Source organism: Epinephelus lanceolatus, chromosome 23, assembly GCF_041903045.1.
Source record: "Epinephelus lanceolatus isolate andai-2023 chromosome 23, ASM4190304v1, whole genome shotgun sequence".
Lineage (NCBI taxonomy): Eukaryota > Metazoa > Chordata > Actinopteri > Perciformes > Serranidae > Epinephelus > Epinephelus lanceolatus.
In genome coordinates this window covers 3444846-3465080 of record NC_135756.1, presented here as the reverse complement: position 1 = coordinate 3465080, position 20235 = coordinate 3444846, and the positions used below count along the sequence as shown (strand labels likewise).

The following is a 20235-nucleotide window of genomic DNA, read 5'->3' as shown; positions in this document are numbered from 1 at the left end:
ATGAGTGAGTGTGTTCGCCAGAATGGGAGCTGAAATACTGTGAATTCTCAAATAAAAGCAGAATAATGGCCATATATCCTGTGACTGAAAGGCTGGAAATGAAGGAAAGGGAGAAAGAGTTTAAAAATTTAGCAGTGGTAAGAAATGCCAGTTTGATTAGTTAGTCAGATGCTGTTATCTGGTCTCCAGCAGTTTGATGTTTGGCCCTAAGTCACATGTTTTCTGCCCCTCTGAAGATTAAGGAAGATTTTTCTTTAACAGGATTAAAGCTGGAAAAGGCAAAATACCCCCTCCTCCTGCAGCTCTCTACCCTCCGGCACACAGTTCATTCACTCAACCCCTCCTTGCTCCACTCTCTTTTGATCAGACCACAAGAGTATCTTTTTACACTGCCTGTTCAGGGGATTTAAAATGCAAAAGAGGAATAAAGAAGGGAGTTTGTAGCGGCCCAGTAGCGAGATCTGTTTAAAAGTGCTAAGAATTAGCTGCTAGCCACTCCGCTCCACTCTGGTCCCTCCGCCTCACTCCCCACCACTGTGGACTGCTTCACTGGGAGGAGAGCAGACAGCAGCTTGGGAGACGGACCTTCGATGGCCGGCTGTAGTGGGTAGCATTCAGCCAGTGCTGGGTGTCACAGTGGGCTTGTGGTCAGCGGCAGCACTAGGTCTAATCCTTGTAATGGCAGCAACAGAAAGTTTGCTGATACGGCAGCGAGTGGGGCTGTCCCCGGAGCTGGGGTTTGCAGTGGCTGGATTCAGGTTACTGCAACCGATGACTGGGGGTCAGTCACCAGAGCTGCTGCTCACTCTTCTCCCTGCGAGGTGGTCTGTAGTGGCGGGGAGTGAGGTGGAGGACAAACTGTGATTTGAGGTTCTAGCTAACGTTGGCTACAAAACAACGTTTTGACAGACGGAGCCCTCTGTCTGTACCCTGCATTCATTTCATGGCTATCTGTGTACGTTTTCTGAAAGCTTACAGATGAGACAAAACACAGCAACACTGCAGGAAATCATGGGGGCAGTGTAGCATAGCTTCAGTGAGACAACTGTAGGACAGAAGGAAGACATTTCCAAAAATTAATTGGAATGAATCGTAATAGTCAAAAGAATTCTCCATCCATGTGTTGCAATGTATTTGATTCTGAAAGCTCAAATATATTTAGCTTTGGGAAACAATAGTACTAATTAAATCCCAGTTTAATGGTTTATTTCTCAATTTTAACTGTCACATGATCAATTCTGCAGTCTTCCTGCCATCTTGACAGATGTCATGGACTTTCGCAAGTCAAAGATTTCCTATCTTTACCATTTATCCAATATGATGTTAATGCAGCATTAGCCCCGCTAATAGTTTGTTAGATTTGTGCCTTGTTAGTGGATGTCAGGTTGGTAGCAGCTAAGCTACTGATGGATCTGTTCTTCTAATGGTGAGAAAAAGGATGGAAACACGAGACTTTCGGTAACAAGATAATGTGAAGAAAATGTAGGAACAAAGATTGATCTAAAAGTTTAAGTGTCTTGTTATGAAAAATACATTTCTGTATATGTTTCACACTGTAAGTCTTATCAGGGAAATGAAGAGACTGTGGACCCTGAACATCTGGAAGGCTTGTAATGTGAAACAGAGGACAGAGGAAGTTAACAGATCAGGAACGAGGGATGCTTCAGAACAAATATGATTGAATTTACTTTCAAAAACAGACTTTATTCAGAATAATTTCCTCTTTCTACCAGAAACTTGGGCCGCTGTTTGAGAATTTACAGTATTTCCTGTTTTATTGTTTTGATCCTGTTTTCTGCAGTAGGTGAAACGTGTTCTGTGTGTCCTTGAAGCTGCTATCCCTGTACTGTGTAGATCGGAGATGTCCAGCCTTATCCCTGAACTCCTGCAAACATCCTCCATTAGCGCTCCATATACCTCACACACTAACACACTTTCATCAAGAACTCAATTAAACACATCAGAGCTTCAGTTTGTGCCTTTCAGGGAATCGTCCTTTTCATGTTTAAGAATTGATTTTCATCCAAAAAGACTCTTTTGAAATTGTACAGTAGATTTATTTAACATGTTTTACAGGGTGCATCTGTAACAAAGATGTTAACGACTGTAGAGGAGATACAACAGGCTATAAAGTATGTGGAGACGTGATGGTTGAACATGTTTTGATTTTGGGACCTGGCTGCAGAGATTTCCTGTCATCAGGATGCACATTCAAAAATTCCCTGCAGGTGCCAGGTAACAATTATCTGCAAAAACAAACAAACAAACAAACAAAACCCCACAATGCCATCCTGCTCCCAGTTCTTTTATTCTGTTTTGAAATGTCAGTGATTCGAACACACCTGAGGAAGATCATTTGTGCTTCAAACCAGTGGTGAACTAACAGCAACGAAGGCCTTCTGCTGTGTTGCCGTGTCTCAACCAAAAAGACTACAGTTGACGGTCAACCAGCACGTACGTTCTGCACCCGCATGAGAGGAAATAACTCTACACCAGCAGACGGTGGTCGTCTGTAATCATCTTTCATAAAGGGAATCTGGAGGACGGTCTTGACGCTAGTTAGTTGGCTAGCATGTTAACAACACAATCAACATTGAAAGAACAGAGCATGCGTAAGTGTGCCAGTGAATAATGTGAACCATCAGGACACGTTTCTGCTAAAGAGCTCAATAGATAAAGCAAAATTATTTTATGCTGTGTTTAAGCCGGGTGCAAATAAAACAATTCACATGACTGAATTTCATGAAAGTCAAAAGACGTGATTAGACGCAAATTCCTGTTTGGCAGTGCGATGGACGTGACTCAGAAATGCAAATTAAGTAGCGCAATTTAGAGTCATGCATTTTGGCGAGAGTTGCAAGTCAACACAATATTCTAGGGCTCAAACTTGCACGACATAAAGGCCTTTGCACACTGAGTCAGTTTTTTTTTTTTACCTGAAATTGTTGCACGTATAAAAATAACTTCACCTTGTGTCAGTCACGTTTGCACACTGAGTCTGAAACTTTCGTGCATCCTCAGTGTGCAAAAGCCTTAACGTGACACGACCATTTGCATCATGTTTGGTGTGAACACATTACTTTGTGTAACAAGTTTGTTTTGGTCTCAGTCCCTCTGGACTTTAGCTGTCCGTTCATGTTCCTCACTACTGTTTCTCTTATGTGCTGAGGGCCCAACAGTCGATCGTCGGCATGGTGTGTCATGGTGGAGGCTGTGGGTTGCTTTTTATTTAAACATCCATATACATAAAGATGGATGACGTGTCTCCACTTCCTCCCATTGTACAAAAATGAAGCCAAAATATTGCTTGGTTTTGTTTGTTTGTCAGCAGGATTGTGGGAAAACTGGCCCAAATTTCATGAAACTTGGTGTAAGGACGTAGCTACGTCAAAGGAAGGACCTGTTAAATTATGTGGCGTATCTGAATCAGGGGTCGGATACATAAATTATTTTTCACTGTCATTACCATTATCGGGCATTTTGGTCTAGTTAAAGAGTCCAGCTGTTTTACTTCTGTCACCGAACAGAACTTGTAATACACAAACTCTGATTTCATCTGAGGCATAAACTGAAGCTCCTGGTCCACCATCAAATTAAACATTTTGCAGAATTTTTGAACATTTCTTGAAAAGCGACTGTTTCTTTTCTTTTTAAATGCATGGTTCTGACTGAACACAGCCCCACATTCATATCCACCCAGGGACGTTGTGTTCTGCCAACAGTAGTGGAGGTAGTTTCCTTCTGTGTGGAGTCCGTAGACTTTGCTGCCTGTGAGTGTGAATCATCCGTGAAGCGGACCTTCTGACTGACACCATTCCCCAAAACAAACGCTGCCAAATTGGTCTGAATAAGCCAAAAGTCTGACGTTCTCTGTGTATAAGTGGTTTAAGTGTATCACATGTTAAACCTCATCCCGTTAATGTTACATTGTGTTTTTAACAGAAAAGAATCCTGTTTGTTAAATTGTTAATAATATATGCAGAAGAGTTATGAAATAAACTGAAACACTCATGTCGGCTGGTTGCATTTCATTGTTTGTCCACTTGATGGAGACATTTTCTAACTTTCAAACTCAACATCTCTCAGCAGTGTGTGGGCAGGTATTTATAATGTGGTTATTTGATTGAACACATTCATGTTAGGGTTCTTTAACATGATGAACTAGATTTTGACACAATGAGCTTCCAGGGTGCCCTTAGAGACTGAACTATTGACTCAAAATTTGTTTAAATTATGTGTAGAAAGATGCAATAATTTAAAATAGCCTAAATAATAATGAGTGTATGAGTGTCCGCTGGGACTGCACTTGGACGTGTACTGAAGTAAGCATGTTGTGTCATTTCCGGTGTTTCTGTGATAGTGTCTCTGTGCTGCTCTAGCGAACTCCTACCAGCTTGTTTTCTTTTTCTCCTCACTTCAGTTGCTTAACATCTAATTTATGTCTTAACCCACACTAGTTCTGTTTAAGCACTTAAAGCTCTCCTCTTTCTAATGACTTTCTTGCTAATCTTAGCTGTTTGCACGTTATTAGCCTTGTTAGCTACATTAGCTTAGCAATGGCTTCTCCTTCTGCTCTTTCTTGCTCAGTGTGCCAAATGTTCAGTTATGTCTCTGCCTCCTTTAGCGACAGTGGTAAATGTAACAAGTGTAGCTTATTTGCTGTGTTGGAGGCGAGGCTCAGTGAATAGGAAGCACGGCTCCGCACCATGGAAAATCACTCTGTAGCTGTGGTAGTTAGCCAGCCCCCTGTAGCTGGCGCGGCACCACTTAGCATAGCCTCTGCTAGCGGTCCCCTGGTGACCCCCGTGCAGCCCGGAGGCTGCGTAACTGTCCGGGAGAAGTGCGGTACCAAGCTGAAGCCCACGGTTCACCACCAGCCTGTTCATGTTTCTAACCATTTTTCCCCACTCAGCAACACACCCGCTGAGGATAAAACTCTGGTTATTGGCAGCTCTATTCTGAGGAACGTGAAGTTACCAACACCAGCGGCCATAGTCAAATGTATCCCTGGGGCCAGAGCGGGCGACATTGAATCAAATTTAAAACTGCTGGCTAAAGCTAAACGTAGATTCAGTAAGATTGTTATTCACGTCGATGGCAATGACACCCAGTTACGCCAATCGGAGGTCACTAAAATTAATATTGCCTCGGTGTGTGAATACGCAAAAACTATGTCGTAGTTTTCTCTGGACCCCTCCCAAATCTGACCACTGATGACATGTTTAGCCGCATGTCATCATTTAATTGCTGGCTGTCAAGGTGGTGTCCAGCAAACAATGTGGGTTTTATTAATAATTGGCAAACTTTCTGGGGAAAACCTGGTCTTATTAGGAGAGACGGCATTCACCCCACTTTGGATGGCGCTGCTCTCATATCTAGGAACCTGGCAAAGTTTATTATTAATTCAAAACCCTGACAACCCAGAGTTGAGATCAGGACTCAGAGTCGCAGTCTTATATGCTTCTCTGAGCTTCTAGTGCAGTTACCCACCCATAGTTTTATACAAACGTTGTCTGTCCCCCGACTACCTAAATTATCTAAATCTAAAATTAAACAAAGATGAGTTGTGCATAACAAAATCATAAAAATTAAAACCTCATCTGTGACAGACAGACAAAACAGGAGAATTAAATGTGGACTGTTAAATATCAGGTCTCTATTGTCTAAAGCAGTGTTAGTAAACCAAATGATATCAGATAATCATTGATTTACTCAGTCTCACTGAAACCTGGCTGTGTCAAGATGAATATGTTAAGTCTAAACGAATCCACTCCTCCCAGTCATAATTCCCACATTCCTCGAGGTAGCGGCCGAGGAGGGGGAGTTGCAGCAATTTTTAACTCTAGTTTGTTAATCAGCTCTAAACCTAGATTATAATTCCTGTCACTTGCATGGCAGTTGCATGTGCTTGAGCTCTTGGCATCTTGAAGAATTTTATTGAAATTCTAACATTTTTTAAAAGATTTTTAATCAATCTTTTGTACACTTAAACGTTTCATGAAAACCCACATGTATATGAAGTCTGGAGTGGTGGATGGTTTTTTCTCACTGTGATATCTGGATTCCTGCTACCTCGGCCTACTACATCTACCGTGGTTGAGACAGCCTAAGCCAGTGAGAAGATCACTTCTGAATTTTTGGACTGGTGAAAAGAATTCTGTTTTGTTGAGTGTATTCCTGCCTACGGTACATCCTGGTAAGAGTTCTATCCTAAATCTGCTTGAGAGTGAGAATATTATCAGATTTGAGGATGTCAACCCGCAAGAATATAAACACTCGCAAGATTTGAAGTGATGAGTCAGTTGTAACTATGGACATGCTCAAGGACATGTTGGAAAAACAGAAAAACTAGCAGTTCTTAGAAGGGCAGAGCATCTCAGGAAAAAGAGGAGGAAGAAGGAATATGCTAGGACAGGTTTTTCTTCAGGGACCCTTTTAAGTTTGTTAAAGGATTGTTCAGCCAGGAAAAGGGAGGGCAGCTTAAAGCAGAAAGGCTAGAGGTTGAAGAATATTTGTGAAATACATATTCAGATTTAGAGAAGAATAGGATAGTAGGTTTTCCACCTGATATCCCTCCATTAGGAGGGATAGTGCATGAGATGGATGTCAGGCCACCTACGTGGAAGGAAGTTCAGGAGGTGGTCAGGCGTGCAAAGGCTTCTTCGGCCCCAGGGCCTAATGGAGTCCCCTACCGGGTTTATAAAAGTGCACCTGATATCCTTAAATTTTTGTGGAAACAGCTAAGAATAGTTTGGGAGAAACAAATTATACCAAGAGCATGGCGTAGGGCAGGGGGTGTCCTTATTCCTAAGGAGAAGGAGTCTGTGGACCTTAGCCAGTTCCGGATGATTTCTCTCTTGAATGTAGAGGGGAGGATTTTCTTTTAGTGTAGTTGCACAGAGATTAGCTAGCTACTTAGAAAGGAATAGCTTAATAGATACCATGGTGCAGAAGGCAGGAATACCAGGTTTTTCAGGGTGTTTAGAGCATACTAGCATGATCTGGCACCAGATTCAGGCAGCGAAGATTAACAAAAGGGACCTACATGTAATATTTTTAGATCTTGCAAATGTGTTTGGTTCAGTACCGCATAGCCTCATTTGGAGTGCGTTTGACTACTTCAGAGTGCCACAGGTAGTTGTCAACTTAGTGAAAGCATACTTTCAGCATATTAGGTTGTGTCTAAGTACGGCAGGCTTCACAACAGGTTGGCAGAGGCTAGAAATAGGCATCATGGCAGGGTGTACAATTTCTCCATTAGCATTTACTATGGCGATGGAAGTAATAATCAGGGCTTCTAAGTGGGTGGTAGGTGGGGAGAGACGGCAGAACGGGTTGCATCTTCCACCAGTTAGGGCTTACATGGATGACATGACACTGGTGACCACAACAATGCCATGTACAAAGAGGCTACTAGAGAAGGTAAATAAGAACCTCAAGTGGGCCAGCATGAAGATCAAGCCTAGTAAATCTAGAAGCATCTCGATATGTAGAGGGAAGTTAAGTGATATGAAGTTTGTCATAGATGGTGAGGAAATCCAAACAATTAGGGAAAAGTCAAGGTGGTACAATGTAGAATTGAATGATAAGGAAGAGGTGGTGAAATTTAGAAAACATGTGGCTGCAGGATTGGATAGAATAGATAAATCAGAACTACCAGGAAAGTTGAAGTTGTGGTGTTTGCAATTTGAGCTATATCCTAGGTTAATGTGGCCATTGTCAGTTTATGAAATTCCAATATCTGTTGTGGAGAGAACTGAAAGGTTGGTTAGCTCCTATATTAGGAAGTGGTTGGGTGCTCCTAGGTGCCTAAGTAGTGTTGCATTGTATGGAAAAGGGATACTTCAGCTGCCAGTATCCAGTTTAACAGAGGAATTTAAATGTACCAAGGTCAGGACAGAGCTCTTGTTATCTTGGAGTAAGGACGTGGTAGTTAGGAGTGTGGTTCCAAATCCAACCAAGGCGAGGAAGTGGAACCCAAGATCGGCAGTTCAGGAGGCAGAAGCAGCTCTTAGATATGCAGAGATTGTAGGTAATGTTCAGTTTGGCTGGGGAGGCCTGGGGCTTGGTTCAGGTAAACCGGTATGGAATAAAGCAGGTCTCAAAGATAAAAGAAAGCTGGTTGTGGAACAGATACGTAGACAGGAAGAGATGCTAAGGGGTGCAAAGGTAGTGGCCAAGGCTAAACAGGGACAGTGGTTGAATTGGGAAAGTGTAGAAAAGAGGAAGCTTAGTTGGAGGGACCTGTGGAGTATGGAGGAGAATCATATTAGATTCCTGGTAGGGGCTACATACTATGTGTTACCAACCCCCCAGAACCTAACACTGTGGGTAAATGAGGACCCATCATGCCCATTGTTTTCAGGTACCGCAACCTTAAAGTATATTTTGTCAGGCTGTAAAGTTAGCTTGTCACAAGGCCGATATACATGGCGACATAACCAGGTGTTGAAATGTTTAGCTGCAGGCATCGAAGGGAAACGAAGACAGGTGAATTCAGAAGGTGTTAAGGATAGGAGTTTAGCAATGCAGTTTGTCTGTGAGGGAGAGAAATACAGAAGGGATAAGTTAGTAAGGAGGAGTAGTATCAGCCCTGTTTCTACCTGGAGCTCGCATGTATGGAGCCTGGGTTTGTTGAAGGTGGTGGTCCTGTTTGGGCTGAGAAAGCCATGTGTAAGTAAGGTAAAGGGGTTGGTGTGAGGAGCAGTGAGAGCTGGCATCAGGGGAGTGTCTCTGGGACGCCAGAGATCACTGTCTAGCCTCCTGGAGGTGTCGTGGGACCAACTAGACAAAACACTGGTGAAAGGAGGTTCCCACCCAATGACCCCAAAGACATGTTAGTTATCACTGCTCACTGGTCTGTATCGTTAAGCCTTGCCATAATGGCTTATTATAGGGCTTAGGTTATTCACTGAGTGCTGATCCTTTCTCTAGAGCACAAACTTCTTGTGTTTATTTGAATTGAACTATGAAGAATTACTGAAGAGACAAAAAGCCTCTTAGTGCCTTCACCCAATTGATCCTGGATTCAACAAGAGCTGATTCTCTGCTGACTGAGATTCAAGAGCTAAAGATCAATCTGAAATACTCTCAAAAGGATATTGATGAAATGAAAGAAAATCAGTCCAGATATTCTGTTGAGGTTAAGGATCTTGCAGAACAGGTCCTAGATATCAAATCAAAGCCATCGGATCCAAAGCACAGTGAGGAGAAGGTGGATTATCTGGAGAATCTAACTCTGAACAATCTAGTAATTGAGGGCCTCAAGATTGACAATCCAGATGAGACCTGGGCTGAGACTAAGACCAAGGTCCGAGAGCTGTTCACCTCAAAACTCAAACTGGATGCTGACACCACTGAGAGAGAACGTGCACATAGGAATGGAAACTTTAGGGGTGATGCTGGGAGGCCAAGGCCATTTGTGGTGAAGCTTCTACGCTTTAAAGACAAACAGCTCATCATGGATCCAAATAAACAAATTCCTTTGAAAGCCTTGTTCTTAGTCTTTTACATCCGACCTGGAAAACCTCACAGCCACTTATTTTTAGTGTACCGTGCTCCTGGCCTGTATTCTGAATTTGTATCTGAATTCTCAGTTTTTATCCAGTTTAATTCTTAAATGAGAGTTATTATTGTAGGCGATTTTAACATTCATGTCGACGTTGATAATGACTCCATTAGACTCCATTGGCTTCAGTCAGGTTGTACATGAACCCACTCACTGTTAACCATATCCTCGATCTAGTTCTGACGTATGGAATTGAAATTGATAACCCAACAGTCTTTCCACAGAATCCCTCGCTATCAGATCATTATTTAATAACTTTTGATTTCTTTATACTCGATTACATGCCACTCAGCAGCAGTTACTCTACTAGATGTTTTATCAGAGTGCGCTGAATTCAATACCAAGTCCTTCAGTAACAGGTTTCCCGTACCGACTTTAACCTCTCCCGAATTGATCATTTTGTCGATAGCGCCGTAGGCTTGCTGCGAATAACACTCGACTCTGTAGCTCCTCTTTAAAAAGAAGTTAACAAAGCAAAGAAAGTTCGCTCCTTGGTATAACTCTCAAACCCCTAAGTTAAAACAAACATCGCAAAAATTTGAAAGGAACTGGTGATTAACCAAACTGGAAGAATCTTGCTTAGTCTGGGAACAAAGTCTCAAAACATATGAGGGGCCTCCGCAATGCCAGAGCAAACTATTACTCAGCATTAATAGAAGAAAACAAGAATAACCCCAGGTTTCTTTTCAGCACTGTAGCCAGGCTGACTGAGAATCAAAGCTCTATTGAGCCTTGTATTCCTTTAGCCCTTAGCAGTAATGATTTTATGAGCTTTTTTAATGACAAAATTCTAACTATTAGAGGCAAAATTTATGACCTCCTGTCCTCAGATAGTACCTATCTAACCTCAAACACAGCTGTAGAACCTAATATATATTTAGATTGCTTCTCCCCAATTTCTCTTCAAGAATTGACCGCAGTGATTTCTTCATCTAAATCATCAACGTGTCTCTTAGACCCCATCCCAACTAGGCTACTTAAGGAAGTCTTACCTTTAGTTAACACTCATATTAGATATGATCAATATATCCTTATTAACAGGCTATGTACCACAGTCTTTTAAGGTAGCTGTAATTAAACCTCTCCTAAAAAAGCCCACCCTGGATCCAGAGGTGTTAGCCAACTATAGACCAATATCTAATCTTCCCTTTATGTCAAAGATCCTTGAGAAAGTAGTCGCAGACCAGCTGTGTGATTTTCTCCAGGATAATAATTTATTTGAGGAATTTCAGTCAGGATTTAGAGTGCATCATAGCACTGAGACAGCACTAGTTAAAATTACAAATGAGCTTCTGATTGCTTCAGACAAAAGACTCGTCTCTGTACTTGTTTTATTAGATCTTAGTGCGGCGTTTGACACAGTTGACCATCAAATTCTGCTACAGAGACTAGAACACTTAATTGACCTAAAAGGTTCTGCACTAAGCTGGTTTAAATCTTATTTATCTGATTGTTTTCAGTTTGACGTTCATAATGAATCATCCTTATGTACTAAAGTTTGTTTTGGAGTTCCACAAGGTTCTGTGCTCGGATCAATCCTATTTATTCTTTATATGCTTCCCTTAGGTAACATCATTAGAAATCACTCTGTAAATTTCCATTGAATTTATAAATTGTATTTATCACATCCAGACTGGACTATTGAAATAGCATCCTCTATGGCTCATCATTCAAACTCCTCAATAAACTTCAATACATCCAGAATTTCGTTGCCCCCCTGCTCACCCACACCTGCTCCCGAGACCACATCAACCCCGTCCTCCAAAACCTGCACTGGCTCCCTAACCAGGCCCCCTCCTACCTCACACACCTACTCCACCACCACACCCCCTCCCGCGACCTCCGCTCATCCGAAGGAAATCTCCTCTCACTACCTGCACGGAACCTGGGGGGACAGGGCCTTCTCCATCGCTGCCCCCTCCCTCTGGAACTCACTCCCCAAACCCATCCGAATCTGCGCACACCTCCCAACATTCAAGATCATGCTGAAAACTCACCTTTTTAAATGAGCTTTTAATGTATAAGTTTGTGTTTTATACTGTTTTATTGCTGTTTTTATTTTGACTTGGCTCTATTTTTTTTTTTTTTTAAACTGTATACTGTCTGAGCATTTGTTAAAAACGCTTACAAATAAAATGAATTCATTTATTTTTATTATTATTTATTTTTATTATTATTTATTTTGGCTTTATAGATAATAGAAATAATAATAAAAATAAATGAATTCATTTTATTTATTATTATTATTATTATTATTATTATTATTATTATTATTATTATTATTAATAATAATAATAAATAAAATGAATTCATTTATCTTTATTATTATTTCTATTATCTATAAAGCCAGAAGAAACTGATCAATTAACTAAACTTAAAAAATGCCTTAAAGACATAAAAACCTGGATGAGCACCAATTTCCTGATGTTAAACTCAGACAAAACTGAAGTTATTGTTCTTGGCCCCAAACAATTCAGACTCTTTATCTGATGACATAGTTTCTCTAGATGGCATTGCTCTGGCCTCTAGCACTACCGTAAGAAACCTGAGTAATATTTGATCAAGATTTGTCTTTTAATTCTCATTTAAAACAAACCTCACGGACTGCATTTTTTCATCTGCGTAATATTGCGAAAATTAGGCCTATCCTGACCCGAAAAGATGCAGAAAAATTGGTCCATGCTTTTGTTACCTCTAGACTGGATTACTGTAACTCTCTTATCAGGTAGCTCTAATAAGTCTTTACAAACTCTCCAGCTAATTCAGAATGCAGCAGCACGTGTACTAACAGGTCCACGTAGAAGTCTTCGTGGAGAAGGCCAGCTGCTTGGTCTAGGTTGGTGAGGTGGATCTTGATAAATGTGGTTGGTTGCTAGGTGGATTTGCTGACCATTCTGTGCATTCTGGTGATGCCTTGTTTTTCCAGTTCAGATTTGACCTGTTCCTCTGGTGTTTGTGTGGAAGCCTTTTTGATAACCAGAAGTTTAGTAGGGGGTTCAGACGGGGGTGTAGAGCTGGGTTTGCGTGCCAACCTGCAGGTGAACTGTGCTCCATTAAATGCTCCTTCAGGCCACGGGGTGAGGAGAGTTCAGGGAGGGGATTTATTTGGGGAAGATGAGGAGGTTGCGTCTTGTTTGTGTCTGATGTTCAAGTAAACAATTTAAAATATATAGTTGTCACCATCTAGTGGACATAATCTGATACTGTGAACTTAACTTTTTGTGCACTTGATAAATCAGATCTAGAATGTTTCTCAAAGTGGTAAGAGGTGAAACTTCTTCTCCATCACAACTCTCTGCACTATTAGCCTACAATGATCTGTCCATCCATAATGTTCATGTGATCATGATGGAACTGAAACAGTGTCAGTGTAACATTGAAAGTCACTTCCTGCTTCCACAGACAGCTGACATGTATTTGTCAGTGTGTTTGGTCATTAATAGGACAAAGTTATGAACTATTTCAATCTAAAGGAGTCACAGCAGCAGCTGTGATGGGAAGTCTGGCTAAACTGCACCATGAGCCTCGGCCATCAACGGCGTGTTTGCTGCCACCACAAAAACGTGACTTTATTCCAAAGTCATCAACAGCACATGGTTGTTTTTACACGGAGTCCCTGAACAAACATGTGGGCCAGCTGGAAAACGGCTTTTGATGGAGCTGTGATGCATCTGAAATCATTTTAGGAGAGAAATGAGTGGGAAAAGCCGCCGAGCAGCGCTGGCCACGGCGGCAATAGGTGAGGTTTGGAGGCTCCACAGACAAAATGCAGAGAGCATCAGAGCTCTACATGACTTGAATATGAAGAGACACAAGTCCGCTATCGGCCCCTTCACTGTCAGCCTTCAGCACCTCTCACACATTTAGTTTGGACTCTTTTAGCAGTCCAGAGAAAACACAAGTTGCACGGCATCCACACTGCACGGAGGAGCCACGGGCTGGCTTGAGTCTCCACGGTTCTCATGATGTGTTTAAGGACAGCCTCCTGCTCGGAGCTTTCCAACAGTCCAGTCACGCTCTCGTCTTGTCCTGAATGACAATACAACAACTGTAATAGAAGATGGCAGAAGTAGCTCCAGCTCCAGCCGCCGCCACTGCGCCGCCCAAAGCGGCTAAACCAGCCAAGAAGAGGTCTCCCGCAACGAAGAAGAGCAGCCCCAGCGTCAGCGAGCTGATCGTTAAGGCTGTGGCCGCATCCAAGGAGCGAGGCGGCGTGTCTACGGCCGCCCTGAAGAAGAGTCTGGCTGCCGGCGGCTACGATGTGGACAAGAACAAGGCCCGCGTCAAGACCGCCATCAAGAAGCTGGTGGAGAAGGGGACCCTGGTTCAGGTCAAGGGGACCGGGGCCTCCGGCTCCTTCAAGATGAGCAAGAAGGCAGACGCCCCCAAGGCCAAGAAGCCAGCGGCCAAGAAAGCTGTTAAAGCCAAGAAGCCCGCAGCTGCCAAGAAGCCCGCAGCCAAGAAACCTGCAGCGGCCAAGAAGACTGCGGCAGCCAAGAAGGCAGCTTCCCCGAAGAAAGCCGCCAAGAAGCCCACGAAACCCGCAGCGGCCAAGAAAGCGGCCAAGAACACCAAGAGCCCTGCAAAGCCCGCAAAGAAGGCTGCTAAGTCCCCCGCTAAACCTAAGGTGTCCAAGAAGGCACCTAAGAAAGCTGCCGCCAAGAAGCCTGCCAAGAAAGCAGCACCCAAGAAGAAGTGAGCTGTCATCACTCTCAACAACGGCTCTTTTAAGAGCCACCCACATCATCATTAAAGAGCACTGTTTTCTATTGTATTATTAATATCTGCAGACAGTACGTCATTTAGGGTAGTTAGAAGGGTAGTTAGAATACACCAGATCGCCACAAAGGTTACATTAAACAAAGTAGATAATGCTGCTTAACATGATAACAGCTGATGAGAGAGTAGAGGTAGACAGGTAGAGAAACTAAAATCATTTCTCTTCATACATAAACTATGTTAGAGAGCTATACTCATACTATACTCAGAATCTGGGGTTACAGTACGTAACCAACGTTTCTCTCCAACCACTCGCTGCGTTGTTCTTCAGCTTTATCAGCTGACCAATCCTGTGCGAGCAACAGCACAGTCTCATTTACATCAGGTGGGAGACCCTTCTGCGCTCTGTCACCTCACTCTACTGTAGAGGACCTTCCAAATGTACCTGTGCTTAAAACCACCGTTAAAAGTTCAGACATAAAGAAATACATCCCGTAAGCCATGATCTCATTTCTCTCCTCCCGTTGGTACTGTATACTTCCGACTTGTATACAAAAAGTTGACACAGATTAGACAAAATTATGCTATCATTAACGATGTTAAAGAACCATATTAAAGTGTCATATGTTTATAATAAAATCACATGAAATAGATATGATCTGATATGAAGCGGGCCTACGTCTATGTCGAGCATTAGATATCAGAGGAAGCTTATTTTATTTAGGTAAGATTAAGATTAGGTAAATTTAAGATTTAATTATATGAGGCGAAACAGTCATTCATTTTCCATAAAAGCCAAAGCGTCTGCAATTTTTGAGGACATTCAGGTTTTTACCAACAGCAGCAAGCAAAAAAAAAAAACCACAACAAATCAACAACTGTACTAAACATTATGCTGACAGGGTATTATTAAATTGCTTTAAATTTTTGCTGCTGAATTACGCCCAATCCGGACTCGATTTTAAATAATAAACATCGAAATATTATGACACTATCCATAAGCTTCACTTGTAAATAAATGACGCGGTAGCAAACTTATTGTATCACCTTAAAATAATATGCATAATCCCGCAAGAGTATGTTACATAATTAATCTTGATCAATCGTCATACTACTCACGTAATTGTTGTTCTATTATAGGGTAGATCATGTAAAGGTTACTTAGTAGTTAACAACAATATCATACAAAATAATGAAAAACAAGAACAGAAAGGAGCTCTTTGGTTGATGTGTGTGGCTCTTAAAAGAGCCGTTGTGTTGAGGTGAGCTGAGGCAGTGATTTAACCTCCGAAGCCGTACAGGGTGCGGCCCTGCCTCTTGAGAGCGTACACCACATCCATGGCGGTGACCGTCTTCCTCTTGGCGTGCTCGGTGTAGGTGACGGCGTCACGGATGACGTTCTCCAGGAAGACCTTGAGCACCCCGCGGGTCTCCTCGTAGATGAGACCGGAGATACGCTTCACACCGCCGCGGCGAGCCAGACGGCGGATGGCGGGTTTGGTGATTCCCTGGATGTTATCACGGAGAACTTTACGGTGACGCTTAGCGCCTCCTTTACCGAGTCCTTTGCCTCCCTTGCCGCGACCACTCATCTTGTCCGAATCTAGTTTGTTCCGACTGATGATACTCGGCAACAAAGTATCAGTACATAAATGCTTTCTGCGGACGTAGTTGAGCACCGCTGGGTGGAGACCCGTTTTTTTCCCCCTAACAAAACCCTCCGCCTTCACAATAGAAGCAGGAAATCTCCATTCTACTGTGAATAGATGAGTCATCTATCAGCCCCAATCGATCACCCCACACCAAAAGAGAAATAAACAGACTCCAAAGCACCATCAAATCACAACTCACCCTCCACAAACAAAAAACCTGGAAATCATTCTACCACAAACTGGACCATGACACAAACCCCCGGACCTTCTGGCAGAAAATCAAGAGCATCAATGGAGATCCACAAAGCAACACCACCCCCCACTCAAATCATCTGGAACAATCATCACTGACAAAGACAAAGCCAAACTCTTCCGCAACCACCTTGAAAATATTCACTCATGCCCAAACGACCCCACGTCGACAGCACATGGAAAGATCTGGTAGACAGGCAATAAGCCCGTTAATTAAGTCTCTTAATTCTGATCCGCTAATAGCTGGCAAATATGTTAACAACAATCTTAATGTTAAAGCCATGACATATGCGGATGACGTCACGGTCATAATTAAACAGTTGTAAATGGATGTATTATGTAACCATCTGAGTTTGTACGAATTGGCCTCTGGTGCCAAGTTAAATCATATGAAGACTGAGGGAGTTTGGATCTGAAAGAAAAAAACCTGATTTAAATATTCAAATAAAACACTTGGTAAAACGTTTGTAACAATAACTGCAGTGAACATAACTGGAATGATAAACTGACTATAGTAGAAGAAGAAGTCAAACAGTGGCAAAATAAAAACACTAATTATAAATCAAGAATCAACATTATTAAAACGCATATCCTATCCAAACTCCTATTTTTAGCAAACATCTTTCCTCCTCCCCCACCATTCTTAGAAAACTAAACAGTGTGTAAACTTGGTCTGGGGCACTACTAGAGAGCTCACAAAACGTGAAAGTATTCAGTATTCAGCTAATAATACAACCAAACAATGTTCCATGATTTATTGTGACAAAGATGAAACGCAGCAACATGTCTTAATGGACTGTTACGGGGGCCAGGCTGTTTGGTCTGTCTTGCAGGGCCATGGCCTAGTTTTTAATCTGAACTATAATTGTGTCATGTACGGTCTCCTGGAAGACACGATGCCTCCAAAGAAAAAAGAACTGTTTCAATTGATCATCAGCATCGTAGGTTTTAAACTGTGGAAGACCAGATGTGTCATGATCACTAACCAGACTGTTATTGACTGTGACATGGTCGTCAAGCAAGTTCTGACAGACCTCAGAAGGAGGAGAACTTTGGACGGGGCTCAGAGCCTCCCCTGGAACCTGCTTGATTTAGAACCTCCAGACTGAACTGAACCCTTTGCTTCTTGTAAAATATGCACTTTGGCACTGGTAGCACTTTATTTTTAGATATACACTATATTGTATTGTGATATATGTTTGATTTGTACCTGTGAATCTCTTCAGTAAAAATGAAAAGTAGACAGGAAAATCACAAAACATGACACATCACTGAGAAATGCAGCTGACCCCACCACAGAGCACCACCCCCTCACCAAACCCATCACCACCCAAGAACTTCAACTACACCTGGGGAAAAAAAGAAGAAGAACAAAGCACCGGGAGAAGACACTGTGGACACCGTATTAATAAAACAAGCACTGATCACCTACCTTCAACACCTTGGACACCTCTTCACCACCTGTCTCACCACCGGACACTTCCCTTCATCCTAGAAAACTGCACTTGTCACCATGATCCATAAACCAGGAAAAGACCCCCACAATGTCACCAGCTACCGCCCCATAAGTCTTGCATCACGACTCAACCACATCGAATCAATGGGCCTCATAGAAATACACCAAGCTGGATTCAGAAAAGGAAGAGCCACCACAGACAACATGCTCCGTTTATCAGAAGACATCCAGAGAAATGTCAACAAAACACAAATAACCCTGGCAATATTCTTCGACATTGAAAAAGCATTTGATAAAGTATGGCATAATGGACTCAAATTCAGACTTCTGGACTCAAACCTCAAACTCCCACAACCCACCCAGTCCATCACCTCCAACTTCCTCAGTAACGATAAATCAGAGGAGAAACAGGTAACAGCATTGGGACCAGATTACATCAGCACCTGTTCAGCATCAGGAAGGTGAATCTGAGACCCCTTTTGGTTCAACATTTCCAAATACATCCCATTCCACACCTTATCATCTCTGGTGTGGAAAGCAAACCCAACTGGACTCCTGGTCAAAGGAGGAGAGCGGAGGGAACCTGGATCAGGAAACTCAATAGCAGACAACCTTATGGTCTTAACGAACGCCTCCTCACAAACAACTAAGAGTTCTCTTTCACAGCCCAGTTCCAGATACAATATACAGTACGGTGCATTCAATACACAATTGTCAACAAAGATTAAATACATGAAAAGCTCATCTCATCTGCTTTTTTCTCGGTTGTATACAAGGGTCAATACACACTGGTTCATATTGCATACTCTGGTGGGTGTGATTCATCATGGCATCCTGTATATACATCCTGAGCTGCACCTCTGTTCATTTGGTTTATACCTGAAAGACAACACTCCAAAATACCAAATGACAACTTAAATCAATTCTCTTAAATACAAATGTCTTTTTTGTGATGTTTTATGTATTTTGACTTTGGTTTGCATGTCAAAGTTGCCTCCACCCTCTCATCACCTTTCACCCCCCAAGCAGGAGTTCCCCAGGGTGCAGTTGTAAGTCCCCTCCGCCTGCACTACAATGTGAACTTCAGTTATTTTCCACCTGCAAAGTCGAGTCTTTCTGGCATAATTCTCTAGATAAGTGAGATTGCGCTCTAAAGATGAACAGCAGGTATCAGCAGAAGACACATAGTTATAGATCAACACATGACAGACTCACTAAAGCGGAAGAGCAGCTCAATGGGAAGTATGAAAATATTAATTAGGGCCATAATATGGATATCAAAATAAAGTTTTGGCCCTCGATCACAAATATCTTCAGTGACACAGTTGAGAGCTGCTGTTCATCCTCTGGATGTAGATGTCGGTCCATTCAAAAACATTGAGGAGGAAACCAGACCTGTGTTCTGTGTTATCTGAGTGAGGTGGAAAATAAAGTTAATTTTCCATGAAGTAATTCAACAAAACCCAGAAATATTTTGATTGAAATGTTTGTGTTTCAGTTTTAAAACGTGTATCAGGGCTTGTTACTGAAGGACAACAGAGTTTTTGTATTTATATCAGAATAAAGTGTATTGTTGTTGCACAGAGTACAGGTACTGAGACAGTGAACAGCCATTGTAAAAGGATGTAAAGTGCATAAACATTTCTAGATGCATTAGACACATGATGTAGAACCTCTGCTCCCTGCAGACCTCACATATGAAGACTAATCTCATGTGTAATATCTACACTTGATGCATTCAGTCACGTAAAACTTGCCACTCAGCCTGTCTATTGCTATTTTACTGCCTATAATCAGTCAGGTGCTGTATCTATACTGTCTCTTATTATATATGTAGTTTTCTGATATTACTACTTTAAATAGTCCTTTGCATTTTTTTTTTTTTACTGACGTCTCCCGTTTGTACTTTGACTTCATTGCTGGAATGTTGCAGATTATTATTATGTTATTATATGAGGAACCGAGGTCTTTGTGAGGTGAGTGTTTGGCTCTTAAAAGAGCCTTTTTGGGGTCGTGGTTTCCAGCAGTCAGCGGGTGTCCAGGTTTACTTGGCCTTGGCGGCCTTGTCGGTCTTCTTGGGCAGCAGCACAGCCTGGATGTTGGGCAGCACGCCGCCCTGAGCGATGGTGACTTTGCCCAGCAGCTTGTTGAGCTCCTCGTCGTTGCGGACAGCCAGCTGCAGGTGACGGGGGATGATCCTGGTCTTCTTGTTGTCGCGGGCGGCGTTTCCAGCCAGCTCCAGGATCTCAGCGGTCAGATACTCCAGCACCGCCGCCAGGTACACGGGGGCTCCGGCACCGACACGCTCCGCATAGTTTCCTTTACGCAGCAGCCTGTGAACACGGCCGACTGGGAACTGAAGGCCGGCACGAGAGGAGCGGGTCTTTGCCTTGGCTCTGACTTTCCCGGTGGTTTTCCCGCGACCAGACATGTTGCGATGTTTCCTGGAGTTGAGACTCAGAGACAATGCTGCACCTACAGCACAAAGCCTCCTTTATATGTGTCCGGGACGGCTCCTGTCAGACCAACCAGAAAAGAGGCTTCCAGCAGAGCAGCAGAGGGCGGCACACTCTGCACTTTGGCGGACA

At 42.6% G+C, this 20235-nt stretch overlaps 2 protein-coding genes and 1 pseudogene across 2 annotated transcripts; 1 reads left to right on the top strand and 2 right to left on the bottom strand.

The window, feature by feature from the left end:
* Positions 1-13584: 13584 nt before the first annotated feature.
* Positions 13585-14311, top strand: LOC144461764 (histone H1 pseudogene; annotated as a pseudogene).
* Positions 14312-15506: 1195 nt separating this feature from the next.
* LOC117250418 (histone H4) lies at positions 15507-15937 on the bottom strand. The gene has a single exon (XM_033616462.2). It carries the CDS (start codon positions 15877-15879, stop codon positions 15568-15570), a length of 312 nt encoding a protein of 103 aa, XP_033472353.2. The 5' UTR covers positions 15880-15937; the 3' UTR covers positions 15507-15567.
* Positions 15938-19224: 3287 nt separating this feature from the next.
* LOC117262889 (histone H2A-like) lies at positions 19225-20124 on the bottom strand. Its single transcript, XM_033636077.2, has one exon. The coding sequence runs from the start codon at positions 20076-20078 to the stop codon at positions 19692-19694; it is 387 nt and encodes a 128-aa protein (XP_033491968.2). The 5' UTR covers positions 20079-20124; the 3' UTR covers positions 19225-19691.
* Between the last annotated feature and the right edge of the window lie 111 nt (positions 20125-20235).

Coding starts and splice junctions, on each gene's coding strand:
- LOC117262889 (XM_033636077.2), bottom strand. CDS start 20,078: ATGTCTGGTCGCGGGAAAACCACCGGGAAAGTCAGAGCCAAGGCAAAG.
- LOC117250418 (XM_033616462.2), bottom strand. CDS start 15,879: ATGAGTGGTCGCGGCAAGGGAGGCAAAGGACTCGGTAAAGGAGGCGCT.